Source organism: Callospermophilus lateralis, chromosome 4, assembly GCF_048772815.1.
Source record: "Callospermophilus lateralis isolate mCalLat2 chromosome 4, mCalLat2.hap1, whole genome shotgun sequence".
In the NCBI taxonomy this organism is placed as follows: domain Eukaryota; kingdom Metazoa; phylum Chordata; class Mammalia; order Rodentia; family Sciuridae; genus Callospermophilus; species Callospermophilus lateralis.
This window is the reverse complement of record NC_135308.1, coordinates 160500070-160512316: the sequence shown is the minus strand read 5'-3', so window position 1 is coordinate 160512316 and position 12247 is coordinate 160500070. Positions and strand designations below refer to the sequence as shown.

At 43.1% G+C, this 12247-nt stretch overlaps 1 protein-coding gene across 1 annotated transcript in view; it reads right to left on the bottom strand.

Annotated features, from left to right (window-relative positions):
- Mei1 (meiotic double-stranded break formation protein 1) overlaps positions 1-12247 on the bottom strand; it is a 79354-nt gene that overhangs the window by 26729 nt on the left and 40378 nt on the right. The window contains exons 15-19 of the mRNA XM_076855440.2: positions 11307-11418; positions 6978-7038; positions 6154-6251; positions 2748-2916; positions 1392-1539 (exon numbers count right to left, since the gene is read on the bottom strand). Coding sequence (XP_076711555.2) covers positions 1392-1539; positions 2748-2916; positions 6154-6251; positions 6978-7038; positions 11307-11418 — 588 coding nt within the window. The remainder of the gene's footprint in view (positions 1-1391; positions 1540-2747; positions 2917-6153; positions 6252-6977; positions 7039-11306; positions 11419-12247) is intronic.

Sequence of the window (12247 nt, the reverse complement as noted above, 5' to 3'; positions counted from 1 at the left end):
AATTATATCTCAAAAGGATAGTAACTACATCTGATTAAAATGCATAAATATTTTAAGTTCTCAGTGTACAGTGATTCTAAAACCGTTTTTAGTATCACTTTTTTAAATTTTTAAAAAATATTTATTTTTTGGTTGTAGTTGGACACAAGACCTTTATTTTTTTTTTTTTTTTACTTTTATGTGGTGCTGAGGATCGAACCCAGGACCTCACATGTGTTAGGCGAGTGAGGTTTACCACTGAGCCACAATCCCAGCCCCTTAATATCACTTTTTAGTACCACTTTTTAAAATTATTTTTGGAAGATATTAAGCAACCAACTCAGTTCTTTTAAACTGGCAATTAAAGGGAAAGTATATGAACCAGGAGCATCGCTCAGTGGTAGAGTATGTGCTTAACTTGAGTGAAACCCTGTTTGGTCCCAGCACCAGAAAAAAATTAAAAAATTTTTTAAACACAGAAGAATCAAGCATTAAATCTATGCTTCCTATATAATCTACCCCTCAGAATATCTAAATAGTTGATGAAAGGAAAAACTTTTTTGTTCAAGTATTCCAATTAAAAAATGAAGAAAGAATGACAGAATATTTTCATTATCATTTGGCAATCCCTAGAAGCAACTGGTCCAAACAATGATCACCAGTGGCTGCTAGCATCACATAGAGAGGCAGCAGAATATTGTATGCCCAAGTGTGCTGCTTTTGAAAGCCATGCTCTTCACTCCAACTTAGTGCTTCCATTCCAATTAAACCAGGTCTGCTCACACTACATTTCCCCCAACAAATGTAATCAGAGGCAAAATTAACAGTCAATGAAGGAAGCATATTCTTAGGCTGAGACTGACTGAAAGGCCTATGGTCAAGGAATAGAAATAATCTTCTATGAAACAAGTGATAGATTCAGTGAGGAAATAGATACAGACATCATTAAAGTGATCCAGAATCTGCTTGATTAATAATGATCAACAATCCATTTTGTTTAATTAACTATTTCCAGAAGGAGGTACAATACCTTGCAGGTCTCTCCTCTTGCACAAACCAGAGGTGGTACAAAGGAAAGAGACTTGGATATCAGTCAGTCAAGTCTGAGGTGGAGTCCTGGCTCCCCCATGACTTAACTGTGTGCCCTAGAGAAAATTACATTCACTTTCCTCTCTATTTTCTTATCTATAAAATGGAAACAATCATCTCCACCTCCCAACACTGTGAAAGAATTAGCTAACTTACATAGGCTCTGTAAGCGTCATGACCCTCTTCCCCTCCACTCTCCTAACATCCCACTGTCTCCCTCTATGCCATCCCTGGTCTACACATGTATCATCGTGGTCTCCCAAGGAATCTTTGAGTAAAGAGGAGGAGGAGGAGGAGGAGAACCCAGGCATTCCGATCCATACCTCATCTAGTGCACTGTCCTTGTCCTGGCAGATTGCAATCAGATAAATGGAGGCTCTGAAGACCACTGGAGGCGGGTGCTCACCCTGGTCCTGCAGAGACAGGAGGAAGCCTTGCAGAGCCCCAAATAATTCTGCCTCTGAAACAAACCTGTTGACCAAGGAGAGTCTGAGTGAGAAAGGCAGAGACCCTGACCAGTGGGTCTCCTGTCCTCCCTGACTGCATCCTCCCACAGCCCACTGTCCTGCCCTAGCATGCCCACAGCTGAACAAAACTGCACAAACAAGTATGCTGCATGCACTTTCAAAGCACTGTCACACATATACATCACATATGGTCCTATGCCTTGGCAAGGCTGTGTTAGGGGCCATAGATTCCTTATTCACACTTGGAAGGTTCTGTGCCTTCCTGTTAAAGAGAAGGGTGCTACTTCTGGGATTCAGGAGGCCCCCCTTTGGTAGGCTACCAACTTCTCTCTTCTTATATTTATCATTAAATAGTGGTGTGTTCAATGGGCTGCTTTCTGTAGTGGGTGGGGAGGGGTGTAGGCTTATGCATACAAGGCAGATGGTGAGGGGAGAAGGAGGGTGACATTTTGTTTTGTTTTGAGAAAGGATCTTGCTACATTGCAGGTTTCATACTCTTGGAATCAAGTGATCTCCTGTCTCAGTCTCCCAAGTGCTGGGACTACAAGCATATGCTTTAGTGCCTGGCTTTGACAAGGGTTTTACTTTGGAGGAACAGAAATGTCTAGAAATGACATGGGGTAGTGATTGTACAACACTGTGAGTATGCTATATGCCACTGATTGTTCCCCTTGAAATGGTTAATTTTATATTGTATAAGTTTCACTTGGATAAATTATCTTCTTAAAAGCTTAATACTTGTCACTGGATTTTAAAAATTTGATAAATTGAATAGTAATTATTTTTTTAATTGTAGATGAACACAATACCTATATTTTATTTATTTATTTTTATGTGGTGCTGAGGATCAGGACTAGGGCCTCCCACATGTAAGGCAAGCACTCTACCACTGAGCTACAACAGCAGGTCCAAATAGTAATTCAGTAAACCTTTGCAATTTTTTTCTGTACATAAATGACACCCTCAAGGACACCAAAGAACATACATGAACATTCTAAGCCTCTATCTCTCAGCACCGTGTCTACTGACCGGTCTTAACCCCTTTCTAAGATATAAGCCTCTCAAGAATACAACCAATTTCTCACTATCCCTGTGTTTCAGTGACCAGCCCCAAGCTTAAAGAGGACACCTTTGCAAATATTTATTGAACTGAACTGGGCTGCAGACAAGAGTCCCAGAACCCACTACCAGCCACCAGCCCTGAGCACTGACCTGTCCTCATGGATGTAGGCCAGGTAGAAGAGGAGCAGGATGCAGTACTGTCTCTGGCGAGCAGTTCCCTCCACATACTGGCGATCAGATAGGAAGGCAACACTCTCAGGGCTCCTGCTGCTTATCTGGGGCAATCCATGCTGCAGGAGCTCAGACACTGCAGAGAGTTCTGCAAGGGAACAGGAAAGGGAAGGCCACACAGAGAACACAGGAGAACGGGTAATGGGTACATGAGAAATACTACATGCAGAATACTACAGAGGACAGCAAGCATACATGTGGTACAGAAGATATTACAGGTTTCTCTTCTTTTATACAGTTTTAAGCCTGCAGAAGAGACTAAAGTTAACATGTGGAAGGTCATGGATACATCTCAAAAATACTACATGGGTTCACTCATTCATTTGACATACATTCACTAAGCAGCTATTACAGACAAAATTGTGAGACCTAAACCCTATCTCCAGGAGCTGGTGAGAAGAGACAGTTAATTGCAGGACAAGTGGTCAGTGCCTTATGTCAGTGTGGAGGAGGCAGAGCTTCAGACCACCTAGTGTGAGCAAGGTAAGCTCAAAGAGGAGGGAACTATGGACGATGAACAGAAAACAGGCAAAGAAGAGAGAAGAGAATCCAAGAGAGAGGAGGCAAGGTGTTTGGAGGCTTGGACACATGAGAGGACACATTTTGTTTCCCCTGCAGTGTGAATGGACAGTAAGTGAGGAAATGAGGGTGTCAGGAGCTATGGAATTATGCAATACAATTTTGGGGGGCAGGATACCAGGGATTGAACACCTGGGCACTTAATCACTGAGCCAAATACCCAACCCTTTCTATTTTTTACTTGAGACAGGGTCTCACTGAGTTGCTTAGGGCCTCACTAAATTATGGAGACTGGCCTTGAACTTGCAATCCTCCTGCCTTTGCCACCCAAACCACTAGGATTATAGGCATGCATCAACACACCAGGTTTATATGATATAATTCACAGCTAGACTGTGAAAGATCTTGAATGTTGCTTAAAGAATTCGTATTTTATGCCAGGTAGTGATACATGCTTGTAATCCCCGCTATATGGGAAGCTGAGACAATCTTCCTGCCTGTGTAGATGGAATTGCAGGCATACACCATAGTGCCCAGCACAGATTTCTGGATTTCTTATAAACTCTGCTACATAAAACAAAGGACATTTTAATAGAAAAGAGCCTCAGAACTTAAAATTTTGAATTGAGTCAACTTTATGAAAAATTCATTCTATCATCCTTATTTTTCACATTTTACCTGCTCCACAGACTGATGTGTGGGGATTGCAGTGAAAGGCTAGGAGAGTTAAGATGCTAAAGCTTGGTGTTCAGATATATTCTTTGAGCATCAAATGGAGACGGGTTGGAAGATGAGAGCCTGGAAGTAGGAACCCACGTTGGAGGTAAACTCAAAGAATTCTTCCTGCCAAGGTAGCAGACCCAAGCATGGCCAAATCCTGGGCAAGTGGAGGGTGAGAACAAGAAACATTTCACAGCAATTTGGTAGTAGAGCCAGATCAGGCCTCCTAATTCCAAGTTCAGTGCTTTTGTTCACCAAAACAAATCATGATTAATATGCTAATAATGAGGGCTGGGGTTGTGGCTCAGTGGTAGATGCTCACCTAGTATGCATGAGGCACTGGGTTCAATCCTTAGCACCACATAAATGTAAACATATTGTGTCCACCTAAAACTAAAAAATAAATTAAAAAATATGCTAATAATGAAATGCACGTGCATCCACCTGCCCTTTCTCCTAATACACATAAGAAAGAAGTAGTCTGCATGCATGTAAGGCCTGCTGCTCTTCCTGGCACTCTAGAATCTGAGGAGATGTGTGCAGGGGGCAGACGTGAGGGGCTCCTCCTGTTTTGAGAAGCCAAGGAGCTGTCAGCAGCTGTGGGGTTGGCTGTGGCAAGCACATAAGATCTTTGTAAAGTGCTGCCAACATGTCTCAGGCTATCATAGCAGAGGCAAGGTGCTTTTCTCTATGCAGGTCAGACCACCCCTGAACAGACAGCCTGTTAGACACTGCCATGAGGAGTGGCAGGTATAGTGTGGAAGGCAGGAGCCAAGCATATTGGAAGTAATAGAAATGCTTGCCTGGGCTCCTGCCTCTCTTACCACAGTATCTGAGAAAGACAGAATAGAAAGGGAGATTTGAAGGGTATTTAATGACACAGAGTCTGCATAAATGTAGAAAGAGGAAATATGGCTGGGCACAGAGGCCATAACCCCAACTACTTGGGAGGCGGAGGCAGGAGTATCACAAGTTTGAGGCTAGCAACTCAGCAAGACCCTGTCTATTTTACTTTAAATAAAAGGCCTGGGAATACGGTTGGAGGATACATAGCTGGGATAGGGTTGGGGTAGAGCACTTTCCTAGCCCATGTGAGTCCCTGGGTTCCATTCACAGGACTGCCAAAAAAGAAAAGATAAAGAAGAAAAAAGGTGGGAAAAAAAGGATAGCATCAAGTCTAACCCACAAAGAAGATATACAATTTGAGTGAATAAATAAAACAATGATTAAATTATTTTATGTTATACCAAGTGAGAAGTCTGGGATAGAAGAATTCCACAGGCAGAGTAAATATATTGTAATCATAACTGTATCCACAGTTGTACCTAGGCCTCTCCAGGCATGTGGCAGAAGCTCAGTGAATATTCAAAACTCCAGACCTCAGGCCTGCACCAGTTGTTACTGTGCCTGGATTCTGCATGGCTCTCCTGGACTTCACTCAGACCCCTGCTCAATGTCACCTCTTCACAGAGACTTACTATCTAATGTGTGCTTCTTTCCCTACTCCATCACCCTCTACCCCTTTGCCCACTTATGTTTTTTTCATAGCACCTTATTATGCATCCCTGATGTTGTATCTGTTTGTGTACTGCCTGCCTCCCTCACTCCAGGGGAGCAGAACTTCCTCTCCCTGGTTCTTTTATCAGAACTTGGAGTAGAATCTGGCACACAATAGATGCTCAAGAAATATTTCATGAATGAATGAACACAGAAATAGAACAGGCTGTACATGCTATAGGAAAGGCTGGATTCTGGGGGTGAACAAGCAGAGAACAAGGGGACAGGTGTGGAGATTCTGCAGAGATGGCTGGGAAAAAGAAATGGGACTTGATGATCTTTAGGGTCCTTTTCAATCTTTAGAACCTAAGGTTCCAGGGTCTTTGATTCCATTTCTTTCTCGATTCATTATTTTACCCCGCTACGAATCAGCCTATAATTCCATTATTCCATAATTCCATGGTTCCTCTGGGCAGCTCTAAGCCAGGAGATCTTATTACTGTACTGACACACTATGCAGCAAAATAGCAAGACATCCAGACTGCCAGACTGCCACAGACCTCTTGTGGGTTCAACCCCAGCATCTCACCTTCTTGGGAAAGTGATCTGGTCTTCTCTGGAGCTGATAGGAGATTGAGGCACATGCAGTAAAGGAAACTGGAACACACCTGGTTCAGGGCTGAGTGACTTGGAGAAGAAAAAAGGATAAGAGATGGCATGTCTTATTTGGCTACTATTTCCTTGAGCCAGGAAAGGACTGGGAATACTAGAAAAAGAGGAAACTGTTGAAGCTAAGATAGGTAACCAAGGAATACTGCAAACTTGCAAACTTTTTACTTTGAATGCAGATGGATCTCTCCTGAATGTTGGGTGATCTATTCAGAGATATGGAAGGGGAGTTAATCAGGGCGCATAGTCACGTTGCAGGCTAGGCAGTAACAAGTTAGTGTTCCCAGTAAATGCATGAAAGGGAAGGTTCTACAGAAGGCTGCTCTAGAAACCTAATAAGATAGATCTCAAGGCAACGGCCTTTCCTTTAAACAAGGGAGTTTTCCCTCTGGAATTGCTGGGCTGGTAGCAACTGGAACTTGATGGATATTGCTGTCCTTGCCCTCTGAAGGCCTCAGTTTCCCCCATTTAAATGACAGATTAGACAAATGGTCTCTGAAAACTTTTCCAGTTTTGACATACAGGTGCCCATCCACTAGTACCTGGTAAGGAAAGAGAGCCTTACCAGACAAGATGAAATACAACCTGCAGAAGCACCTACAACTCATACACCCATTGCTGAGCAATGCTGACACTCTCAATGCCACCAGGGTCCCATGACTAAAACACCAGCTAGAAACTTCTACTCATCCAGTCAAGGACTATGGCCCCCTGCCATTAAATTTTGTGTGGGACTATACATACCTTGAACCACTGCAGAACCTGGCTTTGAGCTCCAGGGTCAGTCGTATGAAGGATGAGGCAGCTTAGAAGTGGGAAGAAAGCAGAGAGCTGTTTAAACCAGGCTCATTACATAGATTCCTAAGTCTGGGTGGTGTCAAAGAGCACTGGTTCAGAGTCACAGAGACTAGGTTCAAAATATGCTCTGCCACTTTCTAGTAAGATGACTCTGGAAAAGTTATTTAACTTCTCTGAGACTCCATTTGATATCTATACCTCACAGGTTGTGTAAAGCTAAGATAAACAAACAAGTATAACAAATGCTTGGCTCAGAGTAAGTGTTGAATAAAGGTTTGATCCCTTCCTTTCTGAATTATCTTCCACCACAATCTGGAAAGGCCTTAGGAATTACACATCTGCTCCTCTATCTTTTCTCCCAGTTTGTAGGAAACATCCAGTTTCAGATTCGGGAAGAACAGGAGTCATTGCTTTTCCTTTATCTCTGAATTGCCTGTGAGAAGGGGACTGATCCTCAGACTAGAGGTCTGACAGCAGCTTCTGCCTCAGCTGGTAACTCTGGCCCAGGCCCCTCCACTGCCTGGCTCTTCCCAGTCTACCTACTAAGGCTATCTGTCAATACTGACCTCTGTCTTCCTTTTCTTTACTGTCTTCCCTGATCCCTACCCCTGTAAACATAGAAGTCTCTACAAGAAGACATCAGAAGCTCCCACTTCATCAGCTTCAGGGTTGAGCTCATCTGTATTTTAAACTGAGGTTAAAGCACCTGGGCAGGGGATCAACCCCTTAGGGTTTTACAGCAACTTTCTAGATGAAAGCTTAACCTATGACTCCCCCAGGGAGCAGGTGTCCAGTTTGCCTTCTGGAAGGGCTCTTCTTGGGCCAGTCTCTTGAGGACCCACAGTTTGTTCACCCCCTACTTTAGGTCTCTGTCCCTTGTCTTGTCCAGCAGTACCTATCTCCCTTTTCACTCTTGCTGGGTGGGCATCTGATCCTGTTCTACCTGGCCTTGTGCTGTATAGATTTCCCTGTAGCTCTCACAGCTTTTCACTACATACCCTGCTCCCTACCACTGTCCCCCAGAGGTCCACACTTTAGCAACCTGTCCAGTATCCCAAGACAAGATCCTACTGAATCTTGGAAGTGTGGAGACAGAAACAATGTTAGAAGGAAAGAAAAGTAATATATGTCAGTTGTCACAATGACTGAGGGGTACAATTGTTCAGGAAATCTGTGTACATTAAATCACCTTTTTTTTTTCTGGTACTGGGGATTGAACCTGGGGTTCTTTACCACTGAGCTACATCCCCAGACCTTCCTACTTCAGCTTCACAATTACAGGTGTGCACCACTGTGAGTTAAATCTTTTAGTTATTATTATACCAAGTTCTAGCTGAAGATGTTGGAGGCAAGAAAATTAATTTGTTCCATGTCAATAAGCAAGAATTCTGGGCTGGGGTTGTAGCTCAATGGTAGAGTGCTTGCCTAGCAGGTATGAGGCACTAGGTTCCATCCTCAGCACCACATAAAAATAAATAAATAAAATAATGATATTGTGTCCATCTACAAAAAATATATTTTAAAAAAGCAAGAATTCCAGCTCAAAAGCTAACACAGTCTTCCTACTGCTCTTCCTATCAACAGTTAATCAGAGTGTTTCCAATCTTGAGAAGTAGAAAAAGTCTTTCCTAACTCCATGTTCCCCTCCATCACACCCCTATCGCCCATCAAACTTATTAAAACAGCTGTCCACCTTGTCTCTGCTGCCTCACTTAGCACTCATTCTTCAACCCACTGCAGTCTGGCTTCCACCTTAACCCCTCTAAGAAACTGTTCCAACCAAGGAGGCTGAGAGATTCCATGATGCCAAATCCAAAGGATGTTTTCAAACCTTATCTTACTTGACTTCGGGAAAGCATCTGACACTCGGGACTATTCCTTGATCCACAAAACCCTCTTCACTTGGTTTCCCTAATGTCATCTTTTTTTTTTTTTTTTTTTTCTGGCTTCCTTCCTACCTCTGCAATTGCTCCATCCTGGTGTTTTCTGGAATCTCCTCCTCATCCTGATCACCAGGTGCTGCTCTTGATTTTATCTTGACCCCTTTTGCCTTAGTGTGCACATTCAGCCCTGAGGAGTCTCACCTGCTCCCCACTACAGGGCCATCCCCACTGGAACAGAGTTCTATCTTGTTCACTGCTACATCCTCAGCCCTAGGACAGTGTTTTGCATGTAGTTGGCACCCAATAAATATTTGCTGAATGAATGAAAGCCTGGCTTCTAAAAACATCTATAAAACCAGATCACTTCCCTGCCTTTAATACACAGTTGCCCACATCTCCACAGGAACATCTCACAGGTATCTCACACATGCCCTGAACCAAACTGAGCATGGGTTCTCCTGCATCCCCAAATCAGATGCTCATCCAGGTGTAGTGGCACACACCTGTAATTCCAGCAATTTGGAAGGCTGAGGCAGCCTCAAGGCCAGCCTCAGCAATTCAGCAAGGCCCTAAGAAACTTAGTGAGACCCTGTCTCAAAAAAAAAGAGCTGGAGATGTAGCTCAGTGGCAAAGACTCCCAGGGTTCAATCCCCAGTACCAAAAAAATAAATAAATAAATCAGATCCTCCTCCAGTGAGCCAGCTCTCGATAAAACACTACCATCTGCATGGGTGAGGCCCAGGGTTCAATCTCTAGCACCAGAAAAGAAACAACAAACAAAAAGCCACTCTCTCCTCGTAGATGACACCTGGCTGTTCCCTCTCCCTGTGCCTAACATCCAACTACTCCAATTACTCCAACTACTCCATCCCCCAACACTACTTCAGTTCCTGCCGCCAACCTGTTAATGCAAGAGGCTGAGCCCTGCCTCCCACTTCCACAACTTGCAGTCCACTGCCATGCACACAGTGCTGCTAGGAGAGGATCCTTCTAAAACAAAAATCTAAGCATGTCCTTCCCCTTCTTTAAGACTCAACAAAGAATCAAGTCTAAATTCCTCACATGGCCAAGGAGGCCCTGGGTGAGTAAGCCCAGGCTACCTCTCTCTGGTAGACCTGTCACATTTTCCACAGCATGCTGTGCGACAAAATAGAAAAGAAGATATGAAATGGTGATGTTAAGAGACAGGTATAAGGAAGAGATTAAGGAAGCAGATTTTAGAGACATATTCCCTGAGTTTGAAACCTGGGCATGCCACTTACAGTATGACCTTGGGCAAGTAACTAACCTCTCTGAGATTCCATTTGTTCATCAGAATGGGGATAATGCACAATTCCTAGAGTTCTTCTGAAGACTAAATGAATCAATATATGTAAAGCACTTAAAATAGTGTGTTTTTTGGAATCTCCTCCTCATCCTGCATTATTTAAATGCTGATTATTACTATCTATTAGTTATTAATGACTAGTTCTTCATTATTACTACTGTTTTCTTCCTTCCTTCTGTGTTTGGTCATCCCCCTTTCCATTCTCATCATTGCTAACACTTTGTTGTTGTTGTCACTGGGGATTAAACCCAGGGAAGGTCAACCACTGAGCTACATCCCAAACCCTTTTTATTGTATTTTGAAACAGGGTCTCAGGGACTTATCATTAAGTTGCCTAGACCGGTCTTAAATTTGCAATCCTCCTTTGGTCAGCCTCCCAAGTATCTGGGATTACAGACCTGTGCCACTATGCCAAGCTCACTGCTACCACTTTCTAGAAAGAATAAAGGAGACTGTGATTCTTGAGCTTATTCTGCAAACTGAGGAATTTCCAGGTAAAAACTGGAGAAATAGGAAAGGGAGGTCTATATTTGAGAAAGAAATATGACTAGTAAGAGAAGGAAACAAAAGGACCCAAGAAAGGCTAGAGAAGGCTGAAGGAATCAAAAGCTACTTGGCTCAATTTTAGGAAGGACTATCAGTGATTGACTCAATAGAAGCTTTTGCAGAGTGCTACTGTTCCCCTCAAAGGCATTTGGAAGTATGTAGGGATCTCTTATAGTTGTCACAATAGGGGTGCTCTGGCATTTAGTGATTAGGAGTCAGACAAATGCTGTGTGAGGTCCCAGGGATATGGAGTCTGACAGGAAAGGGGAAGGGCATGTATGGTGGACACTGAGCCTCCTAGACTTCAGCAGAGAGAAGGGTCAATAAATTGGAGAGCTACCTTTCATGGCTTTTGATTGCTGCATGCTATTTGCTCTCAATCAACACTGGACAGAAAAGAAATACATAGATACTGACAAATATGTAAATGTCCATCATATAGCGTATGCTCTGACTACTCTGAGCAGCTACCTATACTGCCTCCCTCCCTCCCAACTTCCCCATGGGCCTGCTGCCTACCAAGCTTCTTGGAGAACTTCTTCTTCATGTGAGGAACGATGATAAAGAGGCTGTGCAGAATCGAGAGGAAAACTTCCATCAAGGCTGGGTGGGTAGCCTGCTCCAGGTGCCTCTGAAAGGACCAGAAGGGAGAATAAAGCCTACCAGTCCTGAGCCTCTGAAGAAGGAAAAGCATCTGCAAAAATTGATATCAAATCTAGCAACAGTAGCCTAAACCCTTTCATCTGAAGGACACAAGAAAAACTAGAAGTCCTGGATCTGCCACTTTAAAGGTGGTGCCAGATACTTCACCTTAAAGGGGCTTCTCTCTGTTCACAAAAGAGTAAGATGAAAATAACAAAAGACCTACCTCCCAGAAATGAACATAATGTAACATGTAAAAAGCACTCTCTATACCACAGAGAGGCATTCATGTTTCTATACTATAATAAAAAATAATAGCAATAATATTATAGTTTACAAACTACCTTCACACTATCAGTCATGTGATCCTTGAACAGAGTCATGAGGCAGCCTGACATGCAGCTCTGGATTAAGAGCAAAGAAACTTGGGTTCTAGTGCAAGCTCTGTACAGAGCTGCCCCTGTGTCCCTGGGTCAGTCACTTCCTCCCCTCTCTGGGCATCAGTTCCCTATGTGTGAACAGCTCAGGCTTCAGAGGCATTGTTCTTATACACACTATTCCTTTAGTTTTAAAACCAAAATTTTAAAATATTATTATAAAAGTAATATGTGCTTTTTAAAGAAAATGTATAAAATACAGAAAAGTAGGAATCAGGAATAACGTAATAATACTATGATCAACTTCTTGGTCCAGCTCTATACTTCTCAAATCTAGGCAAAGGCAGAACAGATGAGGAAACTGACTTGAATTGCCCTGTCTTGCTGTTAATGCACTACTATTACCTGTCAGGAACACAGCAGATGGGGTAGGGAGTGGTT